General features: G+C 37.1%; 5 protein-coding genes across 5 annotated transcripts; 1 reads left to right on the top strand and 4 right to left on the bottom strand.

Annotated features, from left to right (window-relative positions):
• Window positions 1-137: 137 nt before the first annotated feature.
• Window positions 138-4,635, bottom strand: FDP41_012709 (uncharacterized protein; the record flags this gene model as incomplete). The annotated part of the gene is made up of 2 exons (XM_044703258.1): window positions 138-3,951; window positions 4,217-4,635. The coding sequence occupies 2 exons, from the start codon at window positions 4,633-4,635 to the stop codon at window positions 138-140; spliced, it is 4,233 nt and encodes a 1,410-aa protein (XP_044565634.1).
• A 412-nt stretch (window positions 4,636-5,047) lies between these two features.
• Window positions 5,048-8,370, top strand: FDP41_012710 (uncharacterized protein; the record flags this gene model as incomplete). The annotated part of the gene is made up of 3 exons (XM_044703260.1): window positions 5,048-6,576; window positions 6,630-6,917; window positions 6,966-8,370. The coding sequence occupies 3 exons, from the start codon at window positions 5,048-5,050 to the stop codon at window positions 8,368-8,370; spliced, it is 3,222 nt and encodes a 1,073-aa protein (XP_044565635.1).
• Window positions 8,371-8,621: 251 nt separating this feature from the next.
• On the bottom strand, window positions 8,622-9,460 carry FDP41_012711 (uncharacterized protein; the record flags this gene model as incomplete). The annotated part of the gene is made up of 2 exons (XM_044703261.1): window positions 8,622-8,888; window positions 9,050-9,460. The coding sequence occupies 2 exons, from the start codon at window positions 9,458-9,460 to the stop codon at window positions 8,622-8,624; spliced, it is 678 nt and encodes a 225-aa protein (XP_044565636.1).
• Window positions 9,461-10,831: 1,371 nt separating this feature from the next.
• On the bottom strand, window positions 10,832-13,992 carry FDP41_012712 (uncharacterized protein; the record flags this gene model as incomplete). The annotated part of the gene is made up of 2 exons (XM_044703262.1): window positions 10,832-13,793; window positions 13,889-13,992. 2 exons carry the CDS (start codon window positions 13,990-13,992, stop codon window positions 10,832-10,834), a joined length of 3,066 nt encoding a protein of 1,021 aa, XP_044565637.1.
• Window positions 13,993-14,094: 102 nt separating this feature from the next.
• Window positions 14,095-15,930, bottom strand: FDP41_012713 (uncharacterized protein; the record flags this gene model as incomplete). Its single annotated transcript, XM_044703263.1, has 5 exons — window positions 14,095-14,368; window positions 14,541-14,616; window positions 14,662-14,854; window positions 14,930-15,057; window positions 15,291-15,930. The coding sequence occupies 5 exons, from the start codon at window positions 15,928-15,930 to the stop codon at window positions 14,095-14,097; spliced, it is 1,311 nt and encodes a 436-aa protein (XP_044565638.1).
• Between the last annotated feature and the right edge of the window lie 91 nt (window positions 15,931-16,021).

Raw genomic sequence — 16,021 nt, forward strand, 5'->3', positions numbered from 1 at the left:
GTCTCCGATGAATGCTCACACGATTTGAAATTGTTGTTGATAGTTTCGAATTTCAATCTAGATGAATCGAGAAAATCATTCCACGGTTTATGAGAACAAACAATTAAATAAAAGTGTTTAAGTGTTATCGTCATACATTACTTTCTGAGACCTAATAGAGCACTATTCAGAGAACTGCTATCGACATTGCCACCTCCTTCTAAATCGTCATTGCCACCTCCTCGAACACCACCTCTCTTAAGGGTGACACCAAGTCGTGTAGCTGCTGCAGATTTGAGTTGTTGCATCTTGTCATCCATGGCTCCTCGACCTTCTGCAAGTGTAGATTTGTTTTTAAGAGTGTCCAATTTCTGTTTGGCAGCATTGATCTTCAATTGCTGTTTGGCAGCTTCCTTCTTGAGCTTTTCTTCTTCAGCTTTCTTTTTCTTTTCTTCTGCCTTCTTGGCTTGTTCATTCTTTTCATTTGCTTGTTTGAATTGTTGAATGAATTGATCAATGAGTGCCAAGAACTTGTCAGGTTCTTTCTGTAAATCTTCACTTCTCTCGTCAAATGCTTTGGCAAGTTCATCAATTTCAGCCTTCATGGCTTTGAACTTTTCTTCAATTATTTCAAGAGCACCAACGACCTTCTTTTCAAATTCTTCCATCTTTTCAATGAACATGTCCCCTTCGAATGGATTATTTCTTGCTTTTTCAATTTGTTGAACAAGTTGTGAATGACACTTTTTCAATTCACTAATATCATCATCAATACTTCCAACCAAGACACGTGTGGCAGGTTGAATATGTGTTAACTGAGTATCAAAATCCATCAAATGTTTCTTCTTTTCTGCAATGAAATCTACAATATATTGCAACAAGCTCGTTTTACCATCACCTGATTTAGTATCTGCTAATTTCTGGAGTGATTTCAATTTGAAACCATAGGATACTTTTCTCTTTTGTTGTCCGTTCAAAAAGTTACCAAAAGTCAGAATCACTGCTAACACTTCCATAAATTTTTCACTTTCTCTTGCCTCTTTACATCCTAGTATCATGTTTTCAATATCTGGACGAATTTTAGAAACCATTTCTGGAAAACGGAGTTTAAAGGACCAAGAATCTAATCGTCCAATGAGATTCGGAATGCCATTCATCACACGGAAGAACTTGTCAGGTTCAGCCAACTCATCCATGGGACCATCGTAACCCATCACAGTATCACATTCTTCTTGTTCTGGAGCAATTTGCTTAATGGTCAAAATATTATCGGCTGTTACAACACTTTCATCCATCTCTATAATGGCCTTTCGAAGTTGTTCATAGGAAACACCTCGAATGGAACCTAATTGAAGTGAGACTGCATAACTACGTTTTGGATCCAGCAATGATTTGACTTCCTTCTTCTTTTCTTTTGGTAACTGATCGGATTTGTCACCAGTGTCTTTCTTTTGTGTGGAGAAGGCCGATGTAATATCATCCAAATCAAACATTTCAATAATTTCATTGGTTTCTTGTGCAATATTCTTCTTAATAAAGATAGTTTTAGAGAGATTGTTCTTATTGATAGCATCAAAGTGAACTTGACGAGTGGTTTCTTTTGGAGCCTTACTTGGGAGAGAGGGTAACATGTCGGCTGGCTTACCACGACCCATCATGGGAACACCTGGCACACCTGGAACGAAACCTGGTGGCATTGGAACACCACCACTCATACCTGGAGGTATTGGAATACCACCACCTGGTGGAGGAGGCACACCACCCATTCCTGGTGGAGGGGGAACGCCACCGCCCATACCAGGAGGTGGAGGGGGAACGCCACCCATTCCTGGTGGAGGAGGCACACCACCCATGCCAGGAGGAGGTGGTGGAATACTGCCACCCATGCCAGGAGGTGGTGGTGGGACAAATCCTGAATCTGAGCCTAGAGGAGGAGGAGGAACACCATCCATACCTGGTGGAGGAGGCACACCACCCATGCCAGGAGGTGGTGGAGGAACATTTCCAAAACCAATAGGAGGAGGAACAAAAGCATCTTGGCCACCCATACCTGGTGGTGGTGGTGGAATATTGCCACCCATGCCAGGAGGTGGTGGAGGAACATTACCCATACCTGGTGGAGGTGGTGGAATATTCGTGTGAGTGGTAGTTGTTGTAGATGCTAAGGTTGGATCCTCCATTGTGGGTGGATTCTTTTTCAATTCGTCACGTTCTTCTGTTAATTGCTTTTCTTGTTTCTTGAGTTTTTCAATTTTTTGTTGGGTCGATGCAATCAACTTTTCAACTCGCTCCTCTTCTTGTGAGTAGTGTTTCTTCTTATCGTCTAAAATCTTTTTAGCATTTTGGAATTGTTCATTGTTGGTTTTTCGTGAGAAGACTTCATTCTTGATGGTCTCAATTTCTTCATTGATTTTCACAAGTTCATTCTTGATCGACTTTAGAGTTTCTTGCTTGCTGTCACGTTCCTTCTCCACGGTGGATAATTCATTCTTAACAGTGGAAATCTTTTCTTCAATTTCCTTCAAATATTGAGCTTTTTCTTCCTCAAATCCGGAAATTTTCTTTTCGTACTCTTCCATACGCTTGATCGCTTGTTCAATTTTCTGTTCATATTCTTGAAGAAGGGAATCACGTTCTGACTGCAAGTTGTTAATTTGGAATTGTTGGGTCTTGACTCTGTCTGAGAGTTGTTTCTCCTTCTCAGTGGTAATTTTAGAATTTTCTTCAGCTCGTTTGGGTGCCAAACCTTGATCGACAAGTTTTCGAATCTTACTCCAATTTTCAGCCACTTGTTGTTCCGTCTGACTCTTATCAATTGAAATTGAGTTGTAAATGATCATTTCAGTGAGTAATTCGTGGAGCATGTTTCTGAGAGTTTCATCTTCGGCGCTACTCAATTTTTGTTTCAATAATTTCACAACATTGACCGAGTCGGAGAGATCATTCTCTAAGAATTCGGGTTGACAAATACTCACATCTTCATCGAAGAGTTCAATTTGAATATTCAAGTCGTATAAGAGCTGTTGAGCTTCTGGGTCATTCATGGACTCGATCGATCTTTCCAAAACTTCCTTTTTCAATTCGGCAGTTGCTTCTCCAACTTTAAGGTTTCTAAATTCCTTCTTGAAGAGTGATTTTGTACCTTCATCAGGTGATTTTTCAAGTAATGTGGTAAACAAGAGTAAGGCAAAGAAGGAATATTTCAAATTCTTGGTCGTTTTCATACGATTAATAATATCGTAAAATCTTGCCTTTTCTCTTTTCACAAGTCTGTAGTGACTCAAAGCGCTCACAACCAAACTAAAACCATGACTTGCCCAACTTGCCAGGACTGTTAAAATTTGTAAAATGTCACATGCTGCATCAATATTGGGTGTATCGAGAATTAACACTAAATTTTTCATGGCGTCTTTTTCTGCAAGAAATTCCTCGATACCAACATTGGTATTGAGAAGTGCTTTCAATGCTTCAATACAGAGAGATTGTTTTTCAAGATCTTCAACTGTGGCTACTTGATTGGTTGATGGTTGTGGGCTGTCTTGATCCACCAAATTAGTTGGTGTCGACGTTTGGTCCTGATTATTGTAGGATGAAAGATTGGAATGTGACATGTTTGATATTAAATGCGATGTGCCATATTCACCACCTGCATCTGAGTAAGCGTCAGCACTTTCTGGTTCATTCTCTACAGCAGTTACATTTTCCATATCCATCAATTCATCTCGTTCACCTTTTCTTGAGAGAATATTGGTAGAGTTGAGACAATGAATTAATTGTTTGATACCTCCTTGCATGATGAATTGATTGACCCATCGAATTGGTTTATCCAACAAGAGTTCACGAATACGAGCCAATCTCATAATGTCATAATCATGTTTTTCCCAAGCAGAGAGAAGAATTGAAGGAGTGTCTTGATCTTGTTGTTGCTCTTCATTGTTATTTGTGGAGTGATATTTAAAGTGATACAACCGTCTATGGTGTGTGAAGTGAGGAGGAGTGTCAGCAATGATGATATGCAAAGGATGATTTCACAACAAGGTGGTTGTGTGATCGTTCCAAAAGTCGTGAATGATGATCAACGTATGAACAGACATTACCATTCAACAGTTCACATATTGAAATTCATTCAACACCCATTCATTCAATATTCAATATATATATTTAAATGTAAATCAATATGACGAGTCAATATGAAGAGATATGGTGATTCTTGTGAAAACAACACATCATGACTTACCTCAATTTTTCCTGTACATTCTTGGTCGTTAATTGTTTTCTCCTAATATTTTCAGGAACACCCATCTCGAGTAACATGTCTGCAAATTCCTGGTTCACTTCATCCTCTCCCATGGAAGAGAGCATGTGTTGCAATCGATCTTGTTGTTCCTTCTGAAGTGCTGCAATGGATTGTTGTGCCGTGGGTAAGTGTTGTTGTTGTTGTTGTTGCTGTCCAACAAGACCACCATTCAAAGGCAATGAGAACATACTCGCAGTAGCAGCAGCACCACCACTACCACTTGAAGAGACTTGTGGAGAGGAAGAGAGAGGAGAGGAAACATTGCTGTTGGAAGCACCCGATTGGATGGAAAGTTGTTGTTGGGGAGTGAGAGATGGAGCACTCTTGGAGGAGGATTCCTTCCTTTTGGAACCAAACATGATGATGTTGTGTTTGTTTGTTTGGATGTGTTAGAAGAAGGATTTAATGAAGATTGGGTGATTTTACAAAGATGATGATGAGGACCTGCTTGTCTCAAGGATCGCTCTGTGGTGTCAATTTTTTGATGGTGAATGGTTTTGAGTTTGACAGGTGAGGGCAGATGAACAAGGAATTTGGCTGTCATTCACATAACTTGACCAGTTTTGATCTGTTATTAACAATATGATTAACCAGCGGTCAAACCAAAAGGTGGGTGATCCATCCTCAAAGTTTCATGAAATCCAAACGTAACAACAACAAGAAGAATTGCAACAACAGTTGCATGAGTGGATGAACCATCAAATATTGTTGTCCTCCTTATTAAAATTGTTCCCATTATAAACAAATCATCTGTGTTCACCACTCAAAAAAATGGCTCCACAGTTGCAAAAACTCACACCCGAACAAGTTCGAGCTCTTGATCCGAATGAGCCTCCCGTGATTGAAGTTTTAAATCAGGGACAAAGTTTCTTCTCTAATATGAAAGTACATTATTGTGATGTACATCCGGTCAAGTCTTGGGTGGTTTTTGCAGATAAGAGAGGCTCAGTCTATTTATTTGATTACGTTCAAAATGATTTGTTGCACACCTTTTCGCTGAATTCAATGTTTGAGAGTAAGAAGGAGGAAACAAATTTATATCGGACTCTTGATAAGAATTTTAAAAACGTACAACTTCCGTATTGGTACGATGAGGAATTATTTACAAAGAATGAAAAGTTTGGAGATTTGAAATCGGTGAGATTCTATGATGAACACGTTCAGTATTGGAAGCTCAGACAATTAAATTCCATGATGGGAGCTGACTCTAATCAACAACAACAAGTACAGATACCAACATCAACCCGAACAATCGATGATGACGAGGATAGGTCCAGAATGGTCGGAGTGAATGGAAATGTTATTGGTGGAAATTTTGTAAATGATCGACCTCCAAAATGTTTGGTTCTTCAAACAGATTCTAGAATCATCATGTTGAGATATGATGAGGTGAGCTCTCTGCTATTCTTTTTTGATGATGTCAAGTCGAGTCAATTGGACAATAAGACCATTACTTGCTTTGACTTTTTATATCGGCAACCTGTTATAGCAATAGGGTGCAGCGATGGATCTGTTAGATTCTGGGATTTTCAACAAAGGAGAGTACTCAACAAGGTGATTAATGCTCATCCAAAAAGTGTGTCACATATTTTGACGGTTCCCAAGGAGGACCCTTTTAGCAAGTATCCTGGACTTGTTACTTGCTCTACCGACGGACATTTATCACTTTGGAACTTGGACAATGATAAAGCTGAATATACAGAACAAAAATGTCAGCAGGGCATTTCAAGCATTATTCTAGATCCTCATACTGGATATTTAATAACTGCTGGTAATGATAAGACAATTGCATTGAGAGGTCTAAACTCTGGTAAGATCATCAAACAAACCAAAACAAAAGTACCAATGAAAAACTTGGCGATGGTCACAACATGCAACTGCAATCCTTCGTGGCTTCTAATGTTAGAAAATAAGAAACAAAAGAGAAGTCTTTTCAGAATGTCAGCCGCTTTGAACACAGATCCCGTCATTTTTGACAAGTCCATTGTGGACGTGGAGGCTCTTGCGTCCTCTCATCACAAGGATGCCAAGTTCTATACCATCCATCAACATCCACTGAACCATGATATAATTTTCTTGGGAACCAGTTTTGGATTATTGATGACGAAAATGGATTTTAATAGAAAACCTCCCGTTTGCTCTGGATTTTTCAGACCAGAATTATTTAGCGCCCCTCTCATTGAACAAACTTCGCCACCCTTGGACCCATCTCTTTTTAACATTGAGGTTCATGAAGACAAAAGAAAATTTGTCTTGTATGTGAGAGAAAAAACAATTTATCAGAGATTTATTGAAACCAAGTAAGTACTTTTTGAATTATTATTTTGAATATCACAAAATCTTTCCGAAATAGTTCTGATGGCAAGAAGGATCTTTCAAACGAAAAACCTGTACATAACTTGGGAAAATTAACAAATGTTAAATTAGACGTGAGTTACAGTGGAAGATATGTTTCAGTATTAGTGGAGAGTGAACGAGAGTATTTCATTTATGACATTTTTGGTAAGGATGCCTGGAAAATTGTTGCATCTGAGAGAGACTGCTCACACATTGTTTGGAGCTCCTCTAGTGATACGTTTGCCATTCTAAAAGGAGGATTTACAACCAAAAAGGTCTCGATTAAGAAAATTGAAAATTCAAGGTAGGTGAAACGTATTCAGCAGATTTTTCATATTAACTTTCTTCTTAGTGTCAAGCTTGTTCATGATAGTATCCCAACATTTGGCGGTAGTATCGATGAAATTTTCGGTGGATTGTTGTTAGGTGTAAGATATACGAATTATCCTGATGAGAACGGTTACCAATTGTTTACATGGGAGGGTTCTGATGCTTTTGGACAAGAATCACCTGAACCCTATCTACCAAAACCTTCGTTTGTTGCTTGGGACCCACTCTCTGGAAAATGTTTAATGGCCTATTCAGACTCTTACGCTATCTTTTCATGTCATCCAATTTTCAAGATGGAGTACTATGTTGAAGAAAAAATTCAAAACGCTTTTTGGTGGAATTCTACATTATTTGTAAACACAGAACATGATATTAAGGCAGTTTTCGTCACAAGTGGAAAAATATTTACTACTGTATTAGCAAGTCTAGACGTTGCCATTTATTCACAAATTTCCCAAAAAACCCTTCTCGACGAGCAAAATAGTTTAGATCCAATTCCATTACCAAAACCCAAAGGTGTTATTTCATTTATGGATGTTGTTGGAGACAATCTCTATGTATTGGATTATTTATCACAAATTTACAGCATTAACAATATCTCTATTACTCCAAGTATCAAATTTAGAATGTTGGTTGCTGCTGGATTAACAAAGAAGGCCATGGAATGGATACCATTCATTGCCCAAGAAATCCATGACTATTTAGCTGACTTCTTGTGTGCTTTTGGATACACAAAAGAAGCTTGTTCCATCGATTCTTTATCTTCCTACAAGAGATTGCTGCTCTGCTATGAACATGGCCATATTAAATATGGATTGGATGCGTTGACCTATTTGGATGATCATAGATACTTCTTTAAAACAGATAATATACACTCGTCAAGCAAGACACACGAGGATGATATTGATCTTGCTCGACTGTATGTGAGACTTGGATCCGTCGGAGAAAAGAAATTGGATACCTTTACAACTACCTCACCTCACTACAATAATCATTTATTACGGCCTGCTACAACAGAGGAAGAAGTTACAACCTCTAATCCACAGGATGAGCAGGATCATGAATTGACACGTCAAGAGGCTCTAAACATTATTGAACAGAGTTATCGTAGGGCCTCAGTACTCGATCCAAGCACGTTGACGCACCTCATCATCTTTTGTTCGAAATATTTCCCTGAAAAGTTGGACGACATTCGAAATGACATCAACACCAAGATGGAATCAGCTTCTGAAGATGAACAAGTCATATACAGACAATCACTAACTATGCTCGCACTGGTAACTAAAGATTTTGGAATGGCCACCACATTGTTTGAACAATCTAACAAGTTCAGCCAGGCTGCCACCTTGGACAACTCTCTTGTTCACAAATGGTCAGAATATTTGAATTCCAAACCAAACGCTTTACCTGTGAATATTCTTCAATAACTTATGGCTCAAATAATATATGGCCCATGTATGCATTACCCGAATAATTCGCCATGGAATTAAATTTATTTGAATTAATTCATAGAGATAGATCTCCAATGCTCATGTGACCTTAATCTTTGAAAATATGTTTTTGCTTTACTCAAACCAACACTTGAGGATATAGATTTCTTTACAAAATAAAATGTGTCATGGCTCCTTGCGCCGCATTTTAATTTCATACAGATGGTACTTCCTATAATGACGTTAATTTAGAGATCATGATTTCCCAAAAATGTTCTGCGTTTTTCTTGGGCACATTTGGAGAACTCGTTCAATAAATTGCTACAATTAAGAGTTCCATATGGCACATTACCATTATTCTTAAGGCATTGAACCAAAGCAGATTTTTCTGCTGTACAACCGTAGGATTGAATGGTGCGATGATGTGGAATTAATTTGTCGAGTTTTGCTATTTCTTCTTGTAAGTGTTCAACTCTGGCATCTTGTAAATGCTCCAAAAGTCTGTTTTGTTGATTCTATGTTGAGGTCCGAATGTTGTTGTCGTGGTGGTATTTTGTCCAAATTTGTTAAATTTCATCATCATAAGATCCATCGAAACAAGAAAACATCCAACGAAAATAACAATGATGATGATACATCGTTATCGTTAACAACGTTCTTTAACAAAAAGGCTTACCTTCAATTGATCATATTTAAACTTGACCAATCTAAATTCCTCTGCAGAAATAGGCTTTACGTTCTCCACTACTTCTGGAGTTTGTTCCACGCTTCGTGAATTTGCAGGTGATGATACTTGTGTAGTTTCAGCAGTAGGAACTCTCTCCGATGCATTATTGTTCGACTCGAGAGTGTTGGATGATGATGATGGCTCAACATCAATAGCCTTTTGTTGCTGATGATTCATCACTGAGGAGTTTGAAATATTCTGTTGTTGTTGTTGTTCCTCGAGAGGTACGTGGGCAATTTGTTCCGGTACGGACGAGGCTGTTTGAGCATCATGGCTGCTTGTCTGTTGCTGACTCGTCAGTCCATTGCCAGGAAAGAAATTTTTCACAAAGTTGGTGGTGAGAGAGATGCTGTGGTGCATTTTTTTTTAGTTTTTCAAATTTAATCCGAAGTTAATTTAATCAATAAATTCATCAAACAGACAAAGGAAAGATTAAAGAACGAAATAAGCTTGAAGATCATCATCGAAATTTGGATCCAATGATTGATAAAGTAAGAATGAACTCATCATACAACACTGAATTTTCTTTTAAAAAAAATGGGAAATAACATGAAAACGCCAAAAGGAGACTCTTATTTGATTTCCGACCAACTGAACCCTCTGAGTAAAAATAGTGGCGGTAGTGATTGTAGCACTTTGAATACAAACAAAATTATTTGTTGTTTATTTTCAATGAATTATCCGTTAGTTTATCAACCAAAGTCGGTTTTACAGGATCATGATGAGAAAATGATGATTCCCGAAAAAGAAAAGGTGTATAATTTTCAGAATTTGAGTGTTTTATTTACCTGATGAGATTGTCTTGTACATTTTACAATTTTTACCTTTGGAATGTCTACTACAATTGGGAAGAGTCTCGAAAAACTTTTATCAGTATTGGATTCAATTTCCACAATTGTGGAATAATGTTTCAAATGATTGTTCCATGTTATTCTTGCCACAGGTGTACGAAAATGATGAACGAAAGAATTCATTGTTTATTCACAAACGATTCAAGCCAAAAATTGTGAACTCATTCAAATATTTATCAGCAGGGAGTCGAGAAAATTCCACAGTTTTGTTAAAATTCATACTTGCAGGCCCTCACGGATGAGGTAAAAGTGTTCTCGCTAAAAAAGCGTTCAATGATTACCCGTTTGAGGGTAATGAACATTATGTTGGAATTGAGAGTACGAGCAAATTTATATATTACTCTGAAAAACAACAATATCACATAAAGTTGTGGGATACGACGGGAAATTTAAGGTTAAGACCACTTATTATGAACTTTATTGCAGTACACGGAAGTTATTTCTTTTGCTTTGATTTAAGCGATCATTCACCCTTTGAAGAAACAACATCCATGATTGAAGGTTGAAAATCACAAAATGGGACCGATAATGTTTGTGAATATTTAGAATCAATTGATTCATGTATTATATTGTTAGGACTGAAAGCAGATCTTCCACACAAAGTCACCAGGAAGGAAATTTATGATTTTTTGGGAAAATATGTGTCCACGTCTTACAGGAATTTGCACACGAGTTCAATATTTTGAATTAAGCAGCCAGAATGATTCCTTTCAAGATTTGCTATTTCCTTTTATTTATGCATGCACAATTTTGAACTACAACCATCACAGCTTGTCTGTGTGATCTTTTAGCTCACCTTTAAACCAGCAACAACTGTGCCTGCCAGGCGCATATGACGGGTTGCAAAAGAAAACCAAAACGACATTTCTAGAGTGGACTACTAGTGATGAATTCCTATCACACGATTTCTAATTTTGTTCATTCCTCTTTTAAATTTGTTACTGCTTAGAATGTTTTTGCTGAGGAATCTCAATAGATATCCAACAGGAATGCACAACATGCCAACGCTAACACTCACCAACCATTGATACCATGTCAAGGGTACTAAACTTGCAAGTCCAACTTGTACCAACAATACTTGAAAGCTCACAGTGAGTGCGAAAAGACCCACAAACATGAGTGATTTGTGAATACTTTTAAACAGATTCCACTCATTATTAATTCTTCTGCAATTGAATTGATTGAATATTTGACAAAATACAAAAGCATTGAATACAATGGTGTCACTCACTTGTGTAATGCTAATGGTAGTAATATTACTATTGCTTTGATTCGGAGAAGGAGGCATTGGATCACACAGACAAATCTTGTTCGCTTGTTGGTCATGAATACACATGTATCGACCAGCAAAGTGTAACACCAACAAAGCAACAAATTGATAAATAATTTGTCCAATAATGTGAAGTTTCATATTCTTGGTGACAATACTATGTTTTGGTTTCGTGGGAAGTTGCGACATTATTTCACTTGGTGGTGGATCCGAGGCCAATGACAAGGCAGCAAAAATGTCCATAATAATGTGAACCCAGAACAGTTGAACTGGATTGAAGGGAGGTAGTTGTGTGGGTGTCAAAAGGTAGGAAGTGAGTGAAGTTGCAGCTGTAAAAATCATCACCACAATATTAATGGTCATATGAAAGACGAGATATTTCTGAATATTGTAAAACAATGCTCTGCCCCATGCAATGGCTCTCACCAACGATGAGAGATTATCATCAGTAATGAGTAGATCTGAATTTGCTTTTGCAGAATGAGAACCACTTATTCCTTGAACTGCTCCAACATTGGCACATTGAATGGCAGTCAAATCCTTGTAGGAAGAGGCAAAAAGTGTGACAAATTCGTCTCTTCGTTGTAAAGAGGTGATGAGTCGGAGCTTGTCATAGGGATCCGCTTTGGCAAGGACACGTAAATTTTTCGAAATTTTTGTCACATCTTCTTGGGTTAAATGCCTTAATGAAGGACCTTCCATCATTAAACCTTCAGTGTCGTCGTCACAACACGTGTTGGATCCTACGATGCCACATTCGGTGGCTATTTTTCTTGCAATGTGAATATTGTCACTGGTGACGAGCTTGACACTGATACCTGCTTTGTGCAACTCTGCAATGCTCTCCTGAATTCCTGGCTTAATAGGATCAATTAAAATGATAAAGGAAATAATCACAAAATCTTCTTCGTATTCTGGAGAAAGAGAGGTCCAATCTGAACAATCAATTTCAATTTCTCGATATGCTAATGCAATGACGATATACCCTTCAGATGAATAATGGTGCATTCTGTCTAATAGTTCACTCTTTTTTGTAGAATCCAATGGAGACACAATTCCTTCTTTCAGTAGCTCACCTGAAGAAGACTGAATAATACTTTCGTAGTCTCCTTTTGTAAAAATAATGTAAGATTTACCATCGTTGACAATAGTGGTCATTTTACCCTTCTCGATTGGGAACATTTTAACAATTTTGTACTCTTTGAGATAGTAATTACGAATGGGTGCATAGTCAACTCCTTCTTGTTGTAAAAAGAGTAAAAGTGAGCAGTCGAGGTGATCTCCAATTCCTTCGTAATTTTCAAGTGTTTCTGAATATTTGAGAGTTGCTCTCGAATCGACAGCAATTGCACTTGAAAGTATTTGCAAAAGTGTTTCATCAATTTGATTCTCTCCATTCATTTCAATGGTCTCTCCAGCAATTATCACTTTCACAACGTCCATTTTTTTCTGTGTGAGGACAGACTTGTCAACAATTAATTGAGACGTGTAACCGAGTCTTTCGCAAACATCTGGTGTTTGATGAAAGCTGCATAGTATATTATCCTTAATTGTTCGTCGTACAGAGTAGGCAAGTGATGTGGTAATAATTTTGTAGATTCCTTCTGGAGTGCATACAAATAACACAGAAAAGCAAAGGGTGAAAATTTTCAAAAAAGTAATCAGATCAGATTGATCCCAGGAATCAGAATTTGTTGAGACAAGTTTGAAAATCATCCAACCTCCAAATAGAACAAGAAATGTTCCAATTGAAAATCCAAGTGATATTTTCCAAATATTATTTGCAATTTTGGCTAATCGATTTTCCAATGCAGAATCATTTCCCTCCTCCTCTTCGTTTGCCGTGTTTAAACCAAGCTCAAAGTATTTGGAATGAACTCCAACATTTGTCACGAGCATTTTTCCATATCCATTTGTCACAAATGTCCCTGATGTGATAAATGGATTTCGCTTCACATCTTTGAGAGTCATTTCTTGCTGTCCAAAATACAAATTTTCGTCACAAATTAAATTATAACACTCAATGATAATTCCATCACATGTAATAAAATCGCCTGGCTCAATTTGAATGATGTCTCCCACAACACTATCTTCCATTAAAAGGGAACAAAGTTTTCCATCTCGTATTATATTCACTCTGTATTCGCTATCTTGTTTCGTGTAAATTTCATTCCATTTTCTTTTCTTTTGCCATTCATTAAAACTATTTGCCAAACAAACAAATAGACATCCAAATAACAGGGAGACACCTTCAATCCAGCCTTTTTTTCGTTTTGACTGATCTTCAGGAAGGCTTACTCCAAAAAGTATCGACAAAATAGCCAAAATAAAGAAAGTAGTCATGAATGGCTCTCTAAAACAATCAATAAATAATTTAAACCACGAATTTGTTCTTCTTGGAGAGCTTAAATGTTTTCCAAAATAAATTCTTCGTTCTTCCACTTGCAGACTATTAATCCCTTGATCAATATCTGTTCCGAGAGATTTTGCAATATTTTGAACTCCTCCATAGGTATATTCCAATTCCGAAATATCTCTTTTACTTGTGAGAGCATCAAGTTCTTCTATCGTTCTTTCAAAATCATCATCAATTGAATGCCATCCAAATTATAAAATTCCGATCCATATAAATTGTATTTATAAACATTAAAAACTGGTAGTACTTACATCCCATACGATCCCTTGTTTATGGCTATATCTAATGATCGCTTCGGTTTCAGATTTCTGTCCCTCGCCGCCACCGAGAGAAGCCTCCGTTGTAATTGTTGCATTTTTTTTGTAAAGAAAATTTAAATTCCAAAACAATAAAACCAGATTTGGAATGATTATCATAGAATTGAGACTATTCTCGAAATTTCTTTGTGAATGAATATTTATTGTCGAACCGATTCAAAAGCCACACGTTGAGCTGTACTCACTGGTGAATATTGATATTGAACTCCAATATTCAAACTCGTCGCATCATCCTGTTGGTTGTGTGAGTGCGTCTTGTGTGAATAAATCCAAAAGGATGGAATGAAAAGACAATCTCCTTCTTTCAATTCTGCATGTAATGATCTCGCAAATTTAGAGAGAGGATGTAATTCAAAGTCTGGATGATAAGGATTAAATTCAATGTGAAGGGGATTTTGTTGATTCGAGTAGAGTCTTTAGAAAATTTGAGTTCAACATTTGAATTTTGTTGAAATTTTCCATTGAACAGCAGTTATTGGATCCATCATGTTGTTGAAATAATTATAATCATCATTGGTGAGAAATAATCGTCATCATCATTGATGAGAAGAGAGAAGATTTCTTGAAAGAAATTTAAAAAACTTACAAATCGAGTTGAAATGGATCATAGAGTAAGAAGGATGAAGATCCAACGAATTGGCAATGCAATGTTTCATAAAGGTCTTTTGCATTGATGAATCACCACATCAAGAAGTAATTTCACTTACTCAATTTCAATCGAGTTGCCAATTCATGACTCATCATGATCAAGTGTGTGGAAATGTGTGAATAAAATCCATTCGAAAAAAGGAATGGCCATTTAGGAATGTCATGTTGTAACTGTTTGAAATGCTTGATATTTTCAATAAGAGCCACTCGATGCTTTTTCAACCACCACTTGCTCCAAAAGGTTTGAAAATTCTTGATGGTTCATTCAGAAGTAATTTTTCACATCATCATGAAATGCTTAAAAGATTCAAATCTTGATCAACCTACAGTGGTTTCAAATTGAGTGGTTTGTCCTGGAACGACTGTTCCATAGATCAAGTCGTTCTTACTTTTTTCAACAAGTATTTGAGTGGATGCATCCACACTAGATTGTAAATACTGTATATTGGTCCATTCTGTTGTTCATATTTTGATGGAATTCATGATGAATTAAAATTTTCCATATTAATGGTTCAATCGAATGATCAACATTAGTGTTCAAAACATTGACAATATATTATTTCACAACGATTGTCGTTTCATCAAATCATGATAGGCATCAGAATTGTAAAATTAATTGATAGAATAATAATTCACATTCATGAACCATTCGATCCTCCATTAAGATGAATAATTCAATTCTACAAACCTCTCTTTGCTTTCCATCCTGCACATGCCTTCTCCAATAGTAACGGTTTACTTTTCAGAGTAAAATTCTTGAAAAACAAAGTAGGATCCAAGTTTTGGATGGTCATTCCTGATGTGGCAATGGCAAGATTTGAACTTTTCAATACTTTGGAATCAAAAGCATCAATGTTTCCACCCTCATAGCTCAATAACGATCGAGATGACACCATAAAAAAGTGTCTCAGTAAATTCAAATCATGTTGAGAGGTTGTATCGGGATGGAAACCTTCTGGCAATGGAAATGAAAAGGAATTGCGAGGATGGGAGGAGTGTGGTTCTTGTTGTTGTGAAAGGTTGGCATGAGAATGACTCAAAAGGAAAAATCCAATCAATAATCCAGCAATAAAACAATAGAATACAATTTTCATACGATCCTGTAGGAATTGAATTAAATCTTGTTTGGAGAATTCAAGAGCAAAGGCATAGAATTCTTTTGTTTGTTGAAGCAATTTCCGAGATTTTTCATTTTCGAGTAATTGGCGTTTTGCAATTTTGAGTTGATGAATGAGTAGAGTCCAATAGGTACCAACAAAATGGCGAGAGGTGTTGTCCCGAGAGGAACTGGATGTTGAATCAGCACTGCTGTCCGTTAGTGATGACATTTTTTTGATTAAAATGGAAGCCAAATGTCTGCTCACATCTCTAAAAAATCGTCAAAATTTGTCCAAAGGGAATTTGTTGGTGCACCAAGTT

This window comes from Naegleria fowleri (genome assembly GCF_008403515.1).
Source record: "Naegleria fowleri strain ATCC 30894 chromosome Unknown tig16, whole genome shotgun sequence".
NCBI classification, from domain to species: Eukaryota; Heterolobosea; class Eutetramitea; order Acrasida; family Naegleriidae; genus Naegleria; species Naegleria fowleri.